This window comes from Hemibagrus wyckioides, linkage group LG04, assembly GCF_019097595.1.
Source record: "Hemibagrus wyckioides isolate EC202008001 linkage group LG04, SWU_Hwy_1.0, whole genome shotgun sequence".
NCBI lineage: Eukaryota > Metazoa > Chordata > Actinopteri > Siluriformes > Bagridae > Hemibagrus > Hemibagrus wyckioides.
In genome coordinates this window covers 17,053,594-17,068,133 of record NC_080713.1, presented here as the reverse complement: position 1 = coordinate 17,068,133, position 14,540 = coordinate 17,053,594, and the positions used below count along the sequence as shown (strand labels likewise).

Below are 14,540 nucleotides of genomic sequence, written 5' to 3'. Positions count from 1 at the left end.
AATGATCCACAGTTCATGTATTAAACAGAACTAGATGCATACACGGCATAATACTGGCTCATAGCAAATATAATCAGATCAATTCAGTGGTAGCTGCAATGTTGTTTAAATGTGAGCCGTGTAACAGAGTCACAGAAGACATGATTGTACCTCACTGCTGATTTCTACAAAATACCACATTATCTTCTACTCTGACGTTATTATTATTATTATTATTTCCTTAATTTAGAGATTCTCATCCCTTTTGTACAAAAATAAAGGTTACATTTCGAGTCCTCCTCCTTCCTTCCTTGTGTCCATCGAACTGAAAAAAGATGAAACTGTTGCAGTGTGTATTGGCTGTGCAATCTGCTACTGTTCTTAACACGTTACACTTCTACCCCTGCTGCTGTTCCCAGCCTTATCATTCCTGAAGCCTATCAAATCTACAGAAGAACATGGCATTGCTACATCATGGACACTGGACACTGTCATGCTACTTAGATTTTCTTTTAGGTCAGTTCCTCACAGCTGCTTTCTCTTTCATCTTATAACATCTTATTATACATCATATACTGTACATCTTATTATACTTATTGTGTCATAAAAACTGACAATGTTAGAAAAAGAAATATAAAAAGGTAGAAGAGCAAAGCTCTGGAAACAGGGTTGTAAATGTCCAGCTCTGTAATGTTTTACTGTAATGTTATCAATCATTACTCAGATGTTATTATTCCTGATGTTTTAAATAAGTAAAGTGACCTATTTAACTAATAAATTGTATGTATTAGCCTACTTGTAAAGATTCATTAGTAGCAGTTATAAGCATATCTGTAATCATTTTAACAGCCATTATCCAGGAGATGGCACATACCTGAACTGGATGAGTCAGACTAAATTTCTGGAGTGTATTGTGTTTGGGTCAAGCTGTTGTGCTAAATTGTTTGTATTGCCTCAGTTAGGAGCAAAATGTTTTATTGCAACTACAGTGTCAATATTTCTGTAGTTATTCATAATCTATAGGTGAACAAGTGGAATAAGGAGTATGTGCTGCTTGTAAAACTATTGTGTAAACCCTATATCAAAGGGGGGGGGGCGCACAAGTGACACATACACTGACCAGGCATAACATTATGACCACCTGCCTAATATTGTGTTGGTCCCCCTTTGCTGCCAAAACAGCCCTGACCCGTCATGCACTTGCATGTGTATTCTGACACCTTTCTATCAGAACCAGCATTAACTTCTAATTAGCTCGTCTGTTGGATCAGACCACATGAGCCAGCCTTCACTCACCACGTGCATCCATGAGCCTTGGCCACCCATGACCCGGTCCCCGGTTCACCACTGTTCCTTCCTTGGACCACTTTTGATAGATACTGACCACTGCAGACTGGGAACACCCCACAAGAGCTGCAGTTTTGGAGATGCTCTGATCCAGAGGTCTAGTCATCACAATTTGGCCCTTTTGGTCAAACTCGCTCAAATCCTTACGCTTGCCCATTTTTCCTGCTTGTAACACATCAACATTGAGGACAAAATGTTCACTTGCTGCCTAATATATCCCACCCACTAACAGGTGCCATGATGAGGAGATCATCAGTGTTATTCACTTCACCTCTCAGTGCTCATAATGTTACGCCTGATCGGTGTATAATGCAACCGTGCTTTTATGCATTGTGGCCTTCATGTAAACTTGCCATGTGTAGAAGCAGTATTGTCTGACCCCATCATTACTGCAGGTTTTAATAATCTCAAATCATCTGGGAACCATTCTAGACATTCTAGGCTGTTAGCTGATAAATTGTATCAGAGGGGTTATATCAGTAAAACACACTAGAGATCTCAGGCAATTATCTGTTCATCCTGTAGAGTCATGCTGATTTTACCTGCTGCACTGGATGCTGGGTAATGTCTAAACTGCTGTGTTCAGTACTGGCTGCAGAGCTGTGCTCTGCCTTTCTCTGATGAGCATCGCGACTTGGGCCAGGAAGCATAATAAAGTCCTCTTGGGACACATCAATCTGCAGCAGAGGAAAAATACATGTCTTTAATAGATATCTAGATAACATGGATTTATTCCACAATGCTAAGTATTACAAGGCAGAAAAGGTTTCTATGTCTGCAATTAGTACAATGCTATTTTACCAACAAAGCATTTTGGTTAGAACTGAAGCACTTGAAAAAGTGAAGCAACTGCAAAACACAGTATAACACCAATTCACTGGGTACAACAGAGTAGAGACTTGCAGCTATTTGTGCTTAATGGAATAATGAATTACCTTGCTTATATCAGGCTCAGATTTGCTGGAGCACAGAGTCTGTAGTTCCCTGATCAGGTCGCTCTCATCATCAGAATAAAGAGTGAGACCAGCCGAATCCCCATCACTGACTCTGTTGATGCACATTCAAATGTCACATAACCCAAATAACCCATAATGCTTCCATAATAGTATGGTGTGTCTAATGAGTGAATACTGCCCTCTGCTGGTCATACAGCAGTGAAACAAACCTCGGATGATTGGCATTTGTCATTAGATGAACATCTGAATTGGACACAGGCCCTAAAGAAAAAAAGAATAAAATAAAGTGTTATTCTTAGTGAGAAGTATGTAGTGAGCTATACAAAAAAACCCTCAGTTTTGGAATACAGACGCCTGAAGAGGTCAACTACAGATTTTTCCTGACCTTCTTGAATTGAACTGTTGGAGCCTATTCCAGATGCAGGATTTGCTTTTTTCCTCGGACTGGTGTTGGATCGTCTCCACGCAGCGCTATCGCGCCCTTTTCTCCCGCCTTTCCTGTAGGAGTAGCTAATGGAGGAGAGTGGAAAACATCCACCACGGAACTCTGGCAAGAGCTGGTTGATCTCTGAACGACATTTACACACAGAAAGAGGCAAGTGTAAAATATTCTGAGCGCATTAGTACCCCACCTTATGCAGGTTATTGTGACTGATGTGAAGTGTGACCAACAGGTTTATCAACAAACAGATTTATTTAGAAATCATTCACCAGAACATTTACACAGGAAATGTAATATTCCTGAAAACCCAATTACTTCTGGAAGATGTTTGTATCCTACAAGAAGACTGATATTGTACAATGTTACATATAAGGAGAATCCTGATTAGTTTATCTCTATATCTCTACAGTTTTTAGACTTTTTACTGAACTTTAATGTACACTACCAGTCAAAAGTTTGGACACACCTAATTCCATGGTCTTTCCTGATGTTTATTTCTTTCTACATTGTAAAACAATGCTGAAGGCGGCCGAAATACACAATAATGTCGTTTGAACAGTTGATATTGAGATATGTCTGCTACTGATGCTCTGTAAAGCCTTCATAACGGCTCTAATCTGAGGTGCTGTTAATTGGTGATTTCTGAGGCTGGTAACTCTAAATGAACTTCTCCTCTGCGGCAGAGGTAAGTTTTGGTCTTGCTTTCCTGGGATGGTCTTCATGTGAGTCAGTTTCATCATGGTGCTTGATGGGTTTTTGCAAATGCACTCGACAATACTGTTCTTGCAAGAACTATTCCAGAACACCTGACCTTCGTGTCTTAAAATAACAACTGACTTTTTTGTTGTCATTACATATGGATTACTTAAGTCCATGTGTGTTATTTCATAGTTTTGAAATCTCCAGTATTGTTCTAGAATGTAGAAAATAAATCCCTAAACAAAAAACATTGAATTAAAAGGTGTGTCCAAACTTTTGACTGATAGTGTATGTAATACACTGACAAAAGGTACAAAGAAAACCAGTGCTACTGAAAATGTAATCTGTTACTGTAGCTGTCATTGCATCACATGATGTCGATAACATCCCTTCATGTGTGAAACTGGGTCTTAGAGTGGGTAACAATGCACGCTGTGTGTGTTACTGCACCTTAGTGTTTTAATACTACACCTGATCTGTCCAGTGGGCAGCTGTGCAGCACGGCTTTGTTCAGGACAATGTTGAGAGCTGCTCGCACTACCGCCCTCTGCCCGGGACTTAGGCCCTTGTTGCTAGGAGACCGTCGTTGCAAAGGAGAGTGCTTGGCTGTTACCCTAGAGATGACAGCATCCTCAATGCGTGGGACCACCAGCACATTCCACAGACGTGCCAACCACCTGCAAGAAAGCACAAGCAGTGGAACCGAGACCATAGGCCATCATGGACATAGAACTGTGTCCTCAAGCAAAAGATAAAATTGTGCAAATCAGATGCACTCACTTTATGATGGCATGTCTCTGTTCTGGCAAAACTGGGCATGAAAGAAAAACATAAGGGCCAAGCAGGGCTTCAGGGGTTCCTAGGCGAGAGAGGCAGCTGTTGAGCTGCTGCCAGACTGAACACACCCAGGACAGAGTTCTGTGCCCTGGCTCATCAGGGGTCCAGGGCTGGCCCTGAGACTGCAACCAGCACAAATATGTTAAAATTGAAAAAAACGTCAAAAGAAAGACATACATGTTCCAAACATTTGCTGCTGAATTAGTCTTCTGTGTTATTGCCTCTACTGCTTTCAGCAATTTTCTGCACTTACTGTAGTAAACAATGCAGCTAGTTTTCCTACCTGATTAAAAATAAAAGTTCTTCATGTGGACACAATGTATAGTGCAAGCAATTACAAACAACAGTTCATAAAACTAGGACTAGGAAAATGAGGGCTGACCTTGTGGAGAAGTTTCCTGCGGAGGTGGCGTCCCAGCATGCTGCTGAGCGGCTCGGTGTCCCAGCGCAGTTGCACCCAGCGGAAGTGCTGCTGCAATCGCAGCTCAGCACCCTGCAGCCGTGGCTTGGCCAGTGTACCAATCAGAAAACTGCCCTCTTGGAAGTAGTACAGTCTCTCCACACCTACAGGCCAAAAGACGGTGCGTCAGAAGTGTCTTACATAACATAGACACTATAAAGGTTATAGTCAATGTATTCTGTGATCATAACAAATCACATAATATACTTTTTTTTTTTTTTTTTTAAATCACTTGCATGTATTGAATCAATTGGAGCTTGCATTCCTAATATTCTCTCACACAATATTCCAGAGGAAGATGAATTTGGAGAAATGCAAGAGAAGTGTTTGATTTAGACTATACTGTTTCAAAAAATCAGCATGATATGCTGGGGCTCAATCATTTATATGCAGGACTTTTTAGATGTAATATAAATAAGAGTAAATTCACTTTTATGTTTTTTTTTTTCTGGGTAATGACAGAGGCTGATAATGTATTTAAAAATAAAATTGAAAGTGTTGCTATAAGGATATTCTGAGACAGAACACTTCTGAATTATAAACAGAAAACAAAGGCTTAAAGCAGTGTTTCATCTCATTCTCCTGCAGTTTCACTATGTCCATGACAGGAAGCCTGAGGGTCTCACCATGGTTTAGAGAGAGTGAGCAGAGTGAGCCGCGGTTCTCCAGTGCCTCACATAGATTCTCCAGCATGTGGCTCAGAGAGTGAGCTCTCTCCAGCCCTTCTAGCACCACCACCACACACTGGTCTACAGCAGGCTCCTGAACACACACCAGGAACCCTGACACAGCAAACAACAATTTTCCCTGGTTTGATTATATATATCAATATAGTGGCTGGTATAATACTAATAAATCTTATAGTTATAGAGAAGGTCCTACCACAATTGATGAAGGTCTCCAACAGGTGATCTTTAGACAGTCCTTCCTCTATCTCCACACGGATAACATCACAGCCGATCCCCATGGCCTCCTGTCTGTGCTGAGCAGTATGCACACATACATAAGCAAAACAGAAAAAACCCCAGAAAACAGATTGGAGTAACAGAACCAGTGCAAATATTTCCAGACAGAGGTACTGTCTGATTCAATAAAACACTTAACAAGCTATTGTGCTCTGTGGCATGTATTAAAATGCTGAGCAGTCCCAGTTGACCTCAATTTTGGATTAAGATGGCATAATGGAGATGACTCTGAAAGAGAATTCATTATTTAGCCACAGATGGCATGAGCTTCAGCCACAAAGTCTGCTCCCTCTCACATGACACAATGACTTAAGTACCACTTAGATTTATGGGAAAGACATCGGTCAGTAGAGTTTGAAATAAGGTGATCAGAAGCAAGTGACTGTGATGCTTGAGCAGTGTCATATGTATTTAAAAAAAGGAAGCAGAAGAGCAACTGTTCTTTAGGTGAATGATAATGTCAATGCAGGAAATGTCCAGGCTGTCAGCAAGAACAGAAAAGTTGCCTAATATCTAGCTAATACACTTTGTTGTTCCTTACTTTAATTTGATGCCAGTTTGTAATATGTTATAACCAACATACATTTACATATCACAGCTTTAGACACAAACTAATGCCAAAGGCATATATGTTTTTATATTAATTAATTAATTTTAAAAATCAGTACATAGGTTCACTTTTGTTCTTTCTCCTACCTTGATGTGGTTTGCAATCTGGTTGGCGATGTACTCCTGAAAACTTCCCTCCAGTCCATGGAAAATGACATTACGATATTGTTCAACCTAATCAAAAACAGAAGGCAAACAAAGAAATGTTGATTTAAAATTTAATGAATCAACATGCTGCCTGAATTAACTAGTCATTTGCCCAGGGTACACTCTGCTGTTTATGTGTGTGTGTGTGTGTGTGTGTGTGTGTAAGCACTCCATATCTAAAAACAGGACCCCTGGCCTTAGATAAGGAACATTTTCCCCTAAATATGTGTGTGTGTATGAAATGCAGCATACCAGGCGCACATAATTCTGCAGCAGCGGGAGCGGGATCAATGAGTCGTAGGTCATCTCATCCAGAGCACACTCTGACAGACCTGATACAAAGGGAAAAGGATGGCAGAAGCTGTAAATCAGCATGACAAGGATCTGGAAGGGATTGCACGAAGAAACACTTGACTAGACTGCCTTAATGTGCTTTTAAGCAAGACAGAACATTCTGGAGTCTGGGTGCTATAAAGGCATGGCTAAGATATCTTACACACTCATAATATATTATATTACAGAAGTGTGGCATGTGCTTTTAAGTACTCATCATCTATGAATTTTAAATAATTCTTTACAAATGCTTTATTTCAAGCCACTTAGAATTTGAATATGAATTTGGTATATCTGAATTATATACACAGCACATCAAATAAAATGTAAAACAACGTAGGTGGTGTATTTAATACATTTATATAATTATAAGCTAGTTTCTTTGTTTTTTAACTTGCTTGAGGTAAGATTTCAGATGTAAATAAAATCAGAACCCTAAAATTTAGATCTGTATTTTTGAGATTTGAAATTTTGGGATTTATTTTAAGGGAAATAAATGAAAGGGAAAAATAAGTACAATATTCCTGCTTGCTCTTGGGACTTTTTGCCTTCAGTAAAAGAAATGCAGCTCAATTGGATTCAGGTCAGGTGACGGAGTTGGGCCACTGCAGAACGTACTGTGAAGCACGCTCCAATGAGTTCTGAAGAATGTGGCTGAATCTGAGCAGATAATATAGCCCTATAAACTTCACAATTCATCCTGCTGCTTTTGTCATCAGTCACATATTCAATAATACAAGGGCGCCAATTCCATTAGCAGCCATACAAGCCCATGCCATCCACCCTGCTCCAATCATGAGCACTTCTTTCCCTTCACTATACTCCTTTCTTCTCATCATTCTGGTACAAGTTGATCTTTGTGTCCTCTCTCCATGGGATGTTTTTCCAGAACTGTGCAGGCTCTTTTAATGTTTCTTTGCACAAACTCTTATTTCATCTTCTTGTTTTCTATCCTGTGGTAAACTCTCCTGATTGTTTACTTTGACACAGATAAGCCTAAATCCTGAAGGGAGTACTTGATCTGGCAAACTGCTGTTAAAGGGTTTCCATCACCAGGGAAAGAATTCTGTTTTCATCCACTGGAGTGCTTTTATATATTTTGCAGTCCTTATAGTGTCCTGGCCTAACTAGTGTATTCTTTATTTTAAAAATTGAACCAATAGTCTATTTGCCAATCCTAATGTTTCTGCCATGCATTTGTTTAGATTTTTTTTGTTTGCCTAATGACGGCTTGCTTCAGTGGAAGTACAAGAGCTTTAGACTTCATATTGAGAATTATCAACAACAGATCAGTCTAGTACTCTAGACCTAACTTGTAAGTGAAATAATTCTTACACATCATTGAATTTGGATGTAAATTCCCTCGAAGTCAAGTCTGAACTTTGAAGTCATTGTTCAGTATACTGCGGTAGACAACTAAATCAACAAGACCTTGCCCAAATATTTATGGACCTGACTGTATAAGGAATTCATATTGAAATTCTGTTGACATATTTCAAACCATATATTTTATTACCATCTGATAACATACTGCTACTCAATAAAAAAGTCAGTATCAGGTTGAGACTAAAAAATGAAAGCTTTGGATTAAAATGTCTTTTGCACAACGTACCTTTGAGGTGGATAGAAATCCGCTGGCTCAATCGCTTACGGATCAGGTCCCAAGGGGACTGTGGCAGCTCCTGCCCGGGTAGCCAGCCAGCATCACCTGCAGTACACAGCATGCATTAAAGGTAGGTGTGCAATAGGCAACATGGAAATATAATTGTCAGTGACAGCTTTCATCTTGTATGTTGACAGAGATGACAACACTGCATTTCTCTAATCTGCACCAGCTGACAGTTCAGAATTGCTGCTCTCATGAATAAACCCATATCCACTTGTGTGATGTCAGGCTTTTAAATGTTTTTTTTTTTTAATTTATATTATAAATTCAGACACTGTTATAAATTTAAATATTTTCTAATTTTCTAAAGCAACATTAGTGACTGATTCTGGACCTGTACCTGAATATAAACCCCCTGCCTATAAACCCCCTAAATACGGGAAACTGGATTCTGAAAAACAAAAACAAAACAAAACAAAATGTAGAAGGCCAGACAGATGAAAGAGATAGGTGAGGAGCTGGGTTTATTTTCAGAAGCCATGCATGACAACCATAATGCCAGGCCAAGCTCAATTAGTCCTTAATGCCAACTCCTTCCCCACTTGGCCCAGAGTGACTTTGGATAGCACCCAGGGAACAGAGCCATTTTAAAGAGTCAGCCTGTGTGTGTCTAATTCTATTAAAAGTGTGTGTACTTGGAAGGGCAAATGTTTTTGTTTATTTTACGAGCGAGTACACACACACAAACGTGTTAGATACCTTTATAAACCAGCTTAAATAATAAATAGTCTGTCATACAATATAATAGCTATTATTATATCTTTCTATATATAAAACCACTGCAATTATAACAAGTCAACACACAGTCATGAACCTCATGAAGGTTTTTTAAAAGGTTAAATAGATCTCTGTTAAAGAAAACAATTTACAGAAACAGAATTCTACGAAGACAAAAACAGAAAGGATGGTGTATCCTGCAAAAAGAACAGAAAAGAAGCTGGAAGCGGTTCTAAAGGAAAAATATTGACAGAGAAAGTTTTACACATTAAAATTTTAAAACAAGTTTGCTCTTTGAAGAAGACAATATAAAAACTGCACTTCTTGTCACTTTATTTACGTTACACAAATACAAAATGCTGAGGTTTGGAAATTAAAACTTGATAAATGACCAAGAAAAATTTCAGGAAGCAGCAGCTGTTTACAAGGCAGAGACGCCTTAGAATAGCAGGCACCACAAACATGCTTTTGACACTCAGATCGCTTACAACAGGCCAAACTTAACTATTTAGCAATACACACCACACACAGAGGAGCAGCTGTTTCTGCACTCAGTATGGCACTACATAATTATCCCGCTTCAAGAGATTTCATTAACAGCTTTCAGAACTAACTCTATAACAGAGGTTTTGAAAAGTTTCTGCAAACTTGACCAGTGATTTTATGACAGGTGATGAATAAAGCAAAGTAATTACATTTAACAACGTTTAATATTGTTTGGAAAAATATGCTCTTGTGATTTAATTCTGAATTAAGGAGACAGTACAGTAGAACAGTTGAAAACTGACTGGAAGGTAAATATTCTGCAAATAATGGTGAAAATCAAGAGCAATGGAAACATAAAATCACATGTGGTGATTTCAGAAGGTTTCTGGAGCTCACCTATCTTCACTGAGGCCACACTGTCTGAGGAAATACCCAGAAGAATCTCTGCTCGTCCTTCCTGTAGCTCCCAGCTTCCACACACCATGTGCAGGTGATGAGTTAGCAGGTGACTCAGGATTCGCCATAACTCTGGCCAGCTGGTGCGACGCTGGATGCTAACAGTGCCAATAGTAGTGCCATCCTCCAGTAGATCGACAGGACACAGGTGCTCATGTGAGCCCATGTACACCTGCACTACCACCCTGTAGCAGTCTGAGACAGTGGGCATCAGAAATTCAATGAATGGGTTAACCAAACGGTTTACTTTATAGTTGATATACAAAATCTGCAACACAGCTTGCACAAGAGCTTCATGAGTCCTACAGAGTTAGCTTATCATTAGGATTCTCAAATTCTGTGTCACAATGCCACAATGCTATGTGGATGACTTAAATTATGTGGATTTACATCTTAAAATTTGCATCCAGGGATTAGACTTGCTTAATACATTTGCATGTTAATGAGCATATATTCTGCCAAAGACGGCATGAATACTAACAACACTACACTACGCACATTGCAAAATCTACAGAAGGCGACCTGTCAGCTGCAATTAGTTTCATTTTTTAGTTGGTTATGCTCTTCTACACACACGCCAAATCCCAAATGTCTTTTTTTTTTTTACTACATATGCTCAGTGCATGAGGTTTAACATTATGGCATTCTAGAAAGTGCATTCTATGAATAAAAGATTTCAGTTTTAACAACAGGAACAGATAATTCTATATATTATCAGTTTTAACACACTTTTTCTGCTCATTTGTTTCAACATATGTACAGTATGTGATAATATAGATATATGTATAAAATAATAATATACAATATGTACATAGCCATCAGTTTTCTGTACCGCTCATCCTACACAGGGCCACTAGAAGCCTAGACCTTATACAGGGGACACGGGTGGACAAGCAAACTCCATGCACACAGGGCGGAGGTGGCAATTGAACCACCAACCCAAAAGTGCTAACCTCGTAAACTGCATAATATTTCTCCAAATGTTTAAGAGATGCTTGATTTGACAGACTAGCTTAAGGTCGTAAACATGTTGTGGGCACTCTCACCACTGAAAAAATATGTTAATAAAAATATATTAGTAAATATATAACATTTTTTACAAAAATTCTAATTGTATTCCAACAGAGAATAACAGAGAACTGTTTTGTGAGAAGGCTACTTAAGGCCAGTCATGCACTATTGGACTGCTGAAGCATATGGACTTGGATATGGATGTGATATCACTGAAGTGTACATATGGCTTACTTTGAAGGACTACAACATAAATGCACATGCAAAACCACACACTCACCCAGGTTCTCCAGCAGGTCTTTGCAGTCATCTGTAGCCACATCATGCATAGTGCGGTTGCATTTGTCCCGCTTCTCTATGTCCTGTTGGCTGTGGCTACACAATACTTCCAGGCATTTCTGAAAGTACACCAGGGAAATGTGTAAACGTGAAAGTTCTATCGTATATCAACAAGAGGGAACTGTGACAAAGTTGTGACAGCTTGAATTACAGAGAGGTGACAGGTAAAGGAAGAAACAGTGGCTCTGTAAGGGCACGTGAGCCCTTTTGTTGGCATGGTTCGGGTCCACTTGTCTACTTAGGGGAATGACCCAACACTTAATGACACTATATGTTAATTTTTCCTTTAATATGTCATGAGCATTTTATGCAATTAGAGAAGCAGAGTTACACATCTTTAAAATGTAATACTATACAGTGTGAATACTCATAAGTGTGTGAGTGTATATTTAAGTTTTCATTACCTTGTAGCCTCTGGATGCAGCGATGTGGGCAGCAGTCCATCCATCCTGGTTGGCAAGGTTGAGGGTATGGTGGGTCATGACTGGTCTGGGGTGTGTGTGCTGGGCGTCTATGCTGTCCACTGAGCCACCCGTCTCAGCTCGAGGAGACGGATGGTAGAGCAGAAGCTTCAGGACATCTACGTGACCCGAACTCACTGCGGCGTGAAGTGCAGAGCAGCTATCCTGTAAAAACCCGCCGATGAAGGCAACATAGTATCGTTCATGGACTGGAACAAATACTCGAATAAAACATGCAGACTCAAAACACATGCAAAGCATGCAAAGTAGAAAAAAAAGCTGACAGAGACAAGCATAAATAAACTTTAGCCAAGAGACTGTAAGAGCATAATTAAGCTCTAATAAATCAGGAAGCACATTGTACAATATATTCGACAATGACCTTCAATTATGGTCACCGCAGGAACAAATACTATCGATACCCTGCTTCACAGTGAGTGTGATAAAGAAACTCACAGCAGTAATGTGGGAACGGTTTGCTCCAGCATCCAGCAGGGCTCTCACACACTCTGTGCTGCCATGCTCAGAGGCCAGGATCAGTGCAGTCTGACCCCCTACACACTCACGCTCCACCTCCGTGCCAAGTTCCAGCAGAGCCCTCACACACCTGTAAGTATTCATCCAGTTGCAATGATGGCTGCATCTAATCTAGTTTCACTTTGAAATAAATAGATAAAGTTAGGATCTAAGAGCAGAACGAAAGAACTCCAAGGCATGATAGTAATTTGCCAGTGTTGTGCCATGCCTGTCTGTATTTATACCACAGAAGGACAAGCCTGACTTGTAATCAGCAGAAAGTGGAAACGATCAGTGGATATTGGAACAAGAGTTTGCTGAATTCTCTGTAACAAAAGCTCACAGTTTTGAGACACTTGCCTTTTCACTTAAAAAATGTGACAACATATTACCATCCACTGTGTTAGACTGTATAGTATATCGACAACATCATGTAAATATATAAGGCTCCACTGTCCCCTGACTAGGATAAGACGGTTATTAAAGGCTGCCAATTTATATATATATAAGAATATACTGTATATATTATAGGAACATTCACTGAGAATACTGTACATTATGTGTAATACAGTATACACACCAGACACTTTATTAGGAACACCAGCACTCTCATGCAATTATATTGACCCAGGCCATTATGTTGAAGGAATCCAATACATAAGAGCATGCAGATACAGGTCAAGAGTTTCAGTTAATGTTCAAATCTAATATTAGGATGTGGAAAAAAATGACATTGACTTTATTGGTGCCAGATAGGCTGCTTTGAGTATTTGAGACTCACTGGTATCTCCTGGTATTTTTCATGCTCAGAGTTGACAGTGCAAAAAACAAAAAAAACCTTCAGTGAGCAGTAGTTCAAACAGAAATGCCATGTTGACAAGAGAGGTCAAAGGACAATGGCCAGACTGGTTTGAGTTGACAGGAAGGCTACAGTAACTTAAATAACCACTTTGGCATGTTTTTGGGAGTTGGAGGAAACCCATAAAAAGATTAACCCGAGCTGGGATCAAACCAGGAACTCTGGAGCTGTATGCTTTGTATGGTTTTAAAGAACAGAAGCAAGTATTACAGCAGGGAGAGCTGCTCACCCATGGTGGCCATTAGCAGCAGCAATGTGTAAGGAGGTAAATCCATTTTCATCAGAAGCATCAGCAGACGCCATCAAACTCAGCAGCAGTTTCAAGCATTCTACAGGAGAGAAATATTCATTACAAACACACACACACAGATATCCAGTATAACTCTGTGGTGTGTTGAATACGTTCATTCATAAATTAGAATGACTTAAAAGCAAGGGTAACAGACTGCACTACCTCGTTTGAATTATACAGTTTTAGCAACACACCATAGTGAATCCATACCTGTGTGTCCATTTTGAGCAGCAGAAAACAAGGCAGAGGTTAGGTCTTGTTGGAGGTGACTAACATCCATTGATGGATCTTGATTAAGCAGCATAGACAATAAAGTGACATTTCCCTGGGAAGCAGCTTGGAGCAAAAGGGTGTGCCCGTCATCCAGGGGGACGGGTTCACCGCAGGTTAATGGGGGGACTATGGAGGAACACCAGCCTGAGAGAGGCAAGTGACAGCAGTTACTAAAGAGAGTGTATTAAGAGGTTACACCAAAATGTGTTCCACATCTGCAACAGCCACCCAGCTCTGTCCTGCTGACATTATAAACTGGACCATCTGCAAGAGATGGCTCCAGAAAAAAAATATAATAAAAAAATATCTTAATAAAGGTAAAATGAGTCAGCTTTGCTCCAGTTTGCAGGAGACTGTTTCAGTAGGACCCATATTTTGGCTTGGCACCAGAAATTTCACACTCTAACAGATTTAAATTAGTGTCTATCCTACATGTCACATTTTCTTTGCTGAAATTAACTAAAATGCGTTTAGACATGGAGTGCTTACGAAAAGCCATATAATAATGCAAAACCAGATGAAGCATACTGTAACAACTCTGACAGAGGATTTGAGAGATAAATAAGTAAACTGAAATGTGTGTGATTGTAAATAACTTTGTGTCTAGAGAGAGGCTTTTATCTCTGTTAGTGAGCAGAGAGCAAGTGCAAGACTGGAAAATGTAATAAAATGAAATATTACATTTTTAAG

The 14,540-nt window shown here is 39.6% G+C and overlaps 1 protein-coding gene across 3 annotated transcripts in view; it reads right to left on the bottom strand.

Annotated features, from left to right (window-relative positions):
- The window catches only part of cttnbp2 (cortactin binding protein 2), a 41,617-nt gene that overhangs the window by 1,916 nt on the left and 25,161 nt on the right, over positions 1-14,540 (bottom strand). For 2 of the 3 annotated variants that reach the window (XM_058387473.1, XM_058387474.1), the window contains exons 5-22: positions 13,788-13,994; positions 13,515-13,614; positions 12,367-12,517; positions 11,854-12,075; positions 11,391-11,508; positions 10,040-10,294; positions 8,387-8,482; positions 6,694-6,773; positions 6,382-6,468; positions 5,603-5,702; positions 5,347-5,502; positions 4,643-4,824; positions 4,204-4,382; positions 3,895-4,100; positions 2,668-2,850; positions 2,492-2,543; positions 2,262-2,373; positions 1,869-2,003 (exon numbers count right to left, since the gene is read on the bottom strand). In XM_058387473.1, coding sequence (XP_058243456.1) covers positions 1,869-2,003; positions 2,262-2,373; positions 2,492-2,543; positions 2,668-2,850; positions 3,895-4,100; positions 4,204-4,382; positions 4,643-4,824; positions 5,347-5,502; positions 5,603-5,702; positions 6,382-6,468; positions 6,694-6,773; positions 8,387-8,482; positions 10,040-10,294; positions 11,391-11,508; positions 11,854-12,075; positions 12,367-12,517; positions 13,515-13,614; positions 13,788-13,994 — 2,621 coding nt within the window. Of the gene's footprint in view, positions 1-2; positions 305-1,868; positions 2,004-2,261; positions 2,374-2,491; positions 2,544-2,667; positions 2,851-3,894; positions 4,101-4,203; positions 4,383-4,642; positions 4,825-5,346; positions 5,503-5,602; positions 5,703-6,381; positions 6,469-6,693; positions 6,774-8,386; positions 8,483-10,039; positions 10,295-11,390; positions 11,509-11,853; positions 12,076-12,366; positions 12,518-13,514; positions 13,615-13,787; positions 13,995-14,540 lie in introns of those variants that run through there. The other variant, XM_058387475.1, reaches the window with a different exon arrangement.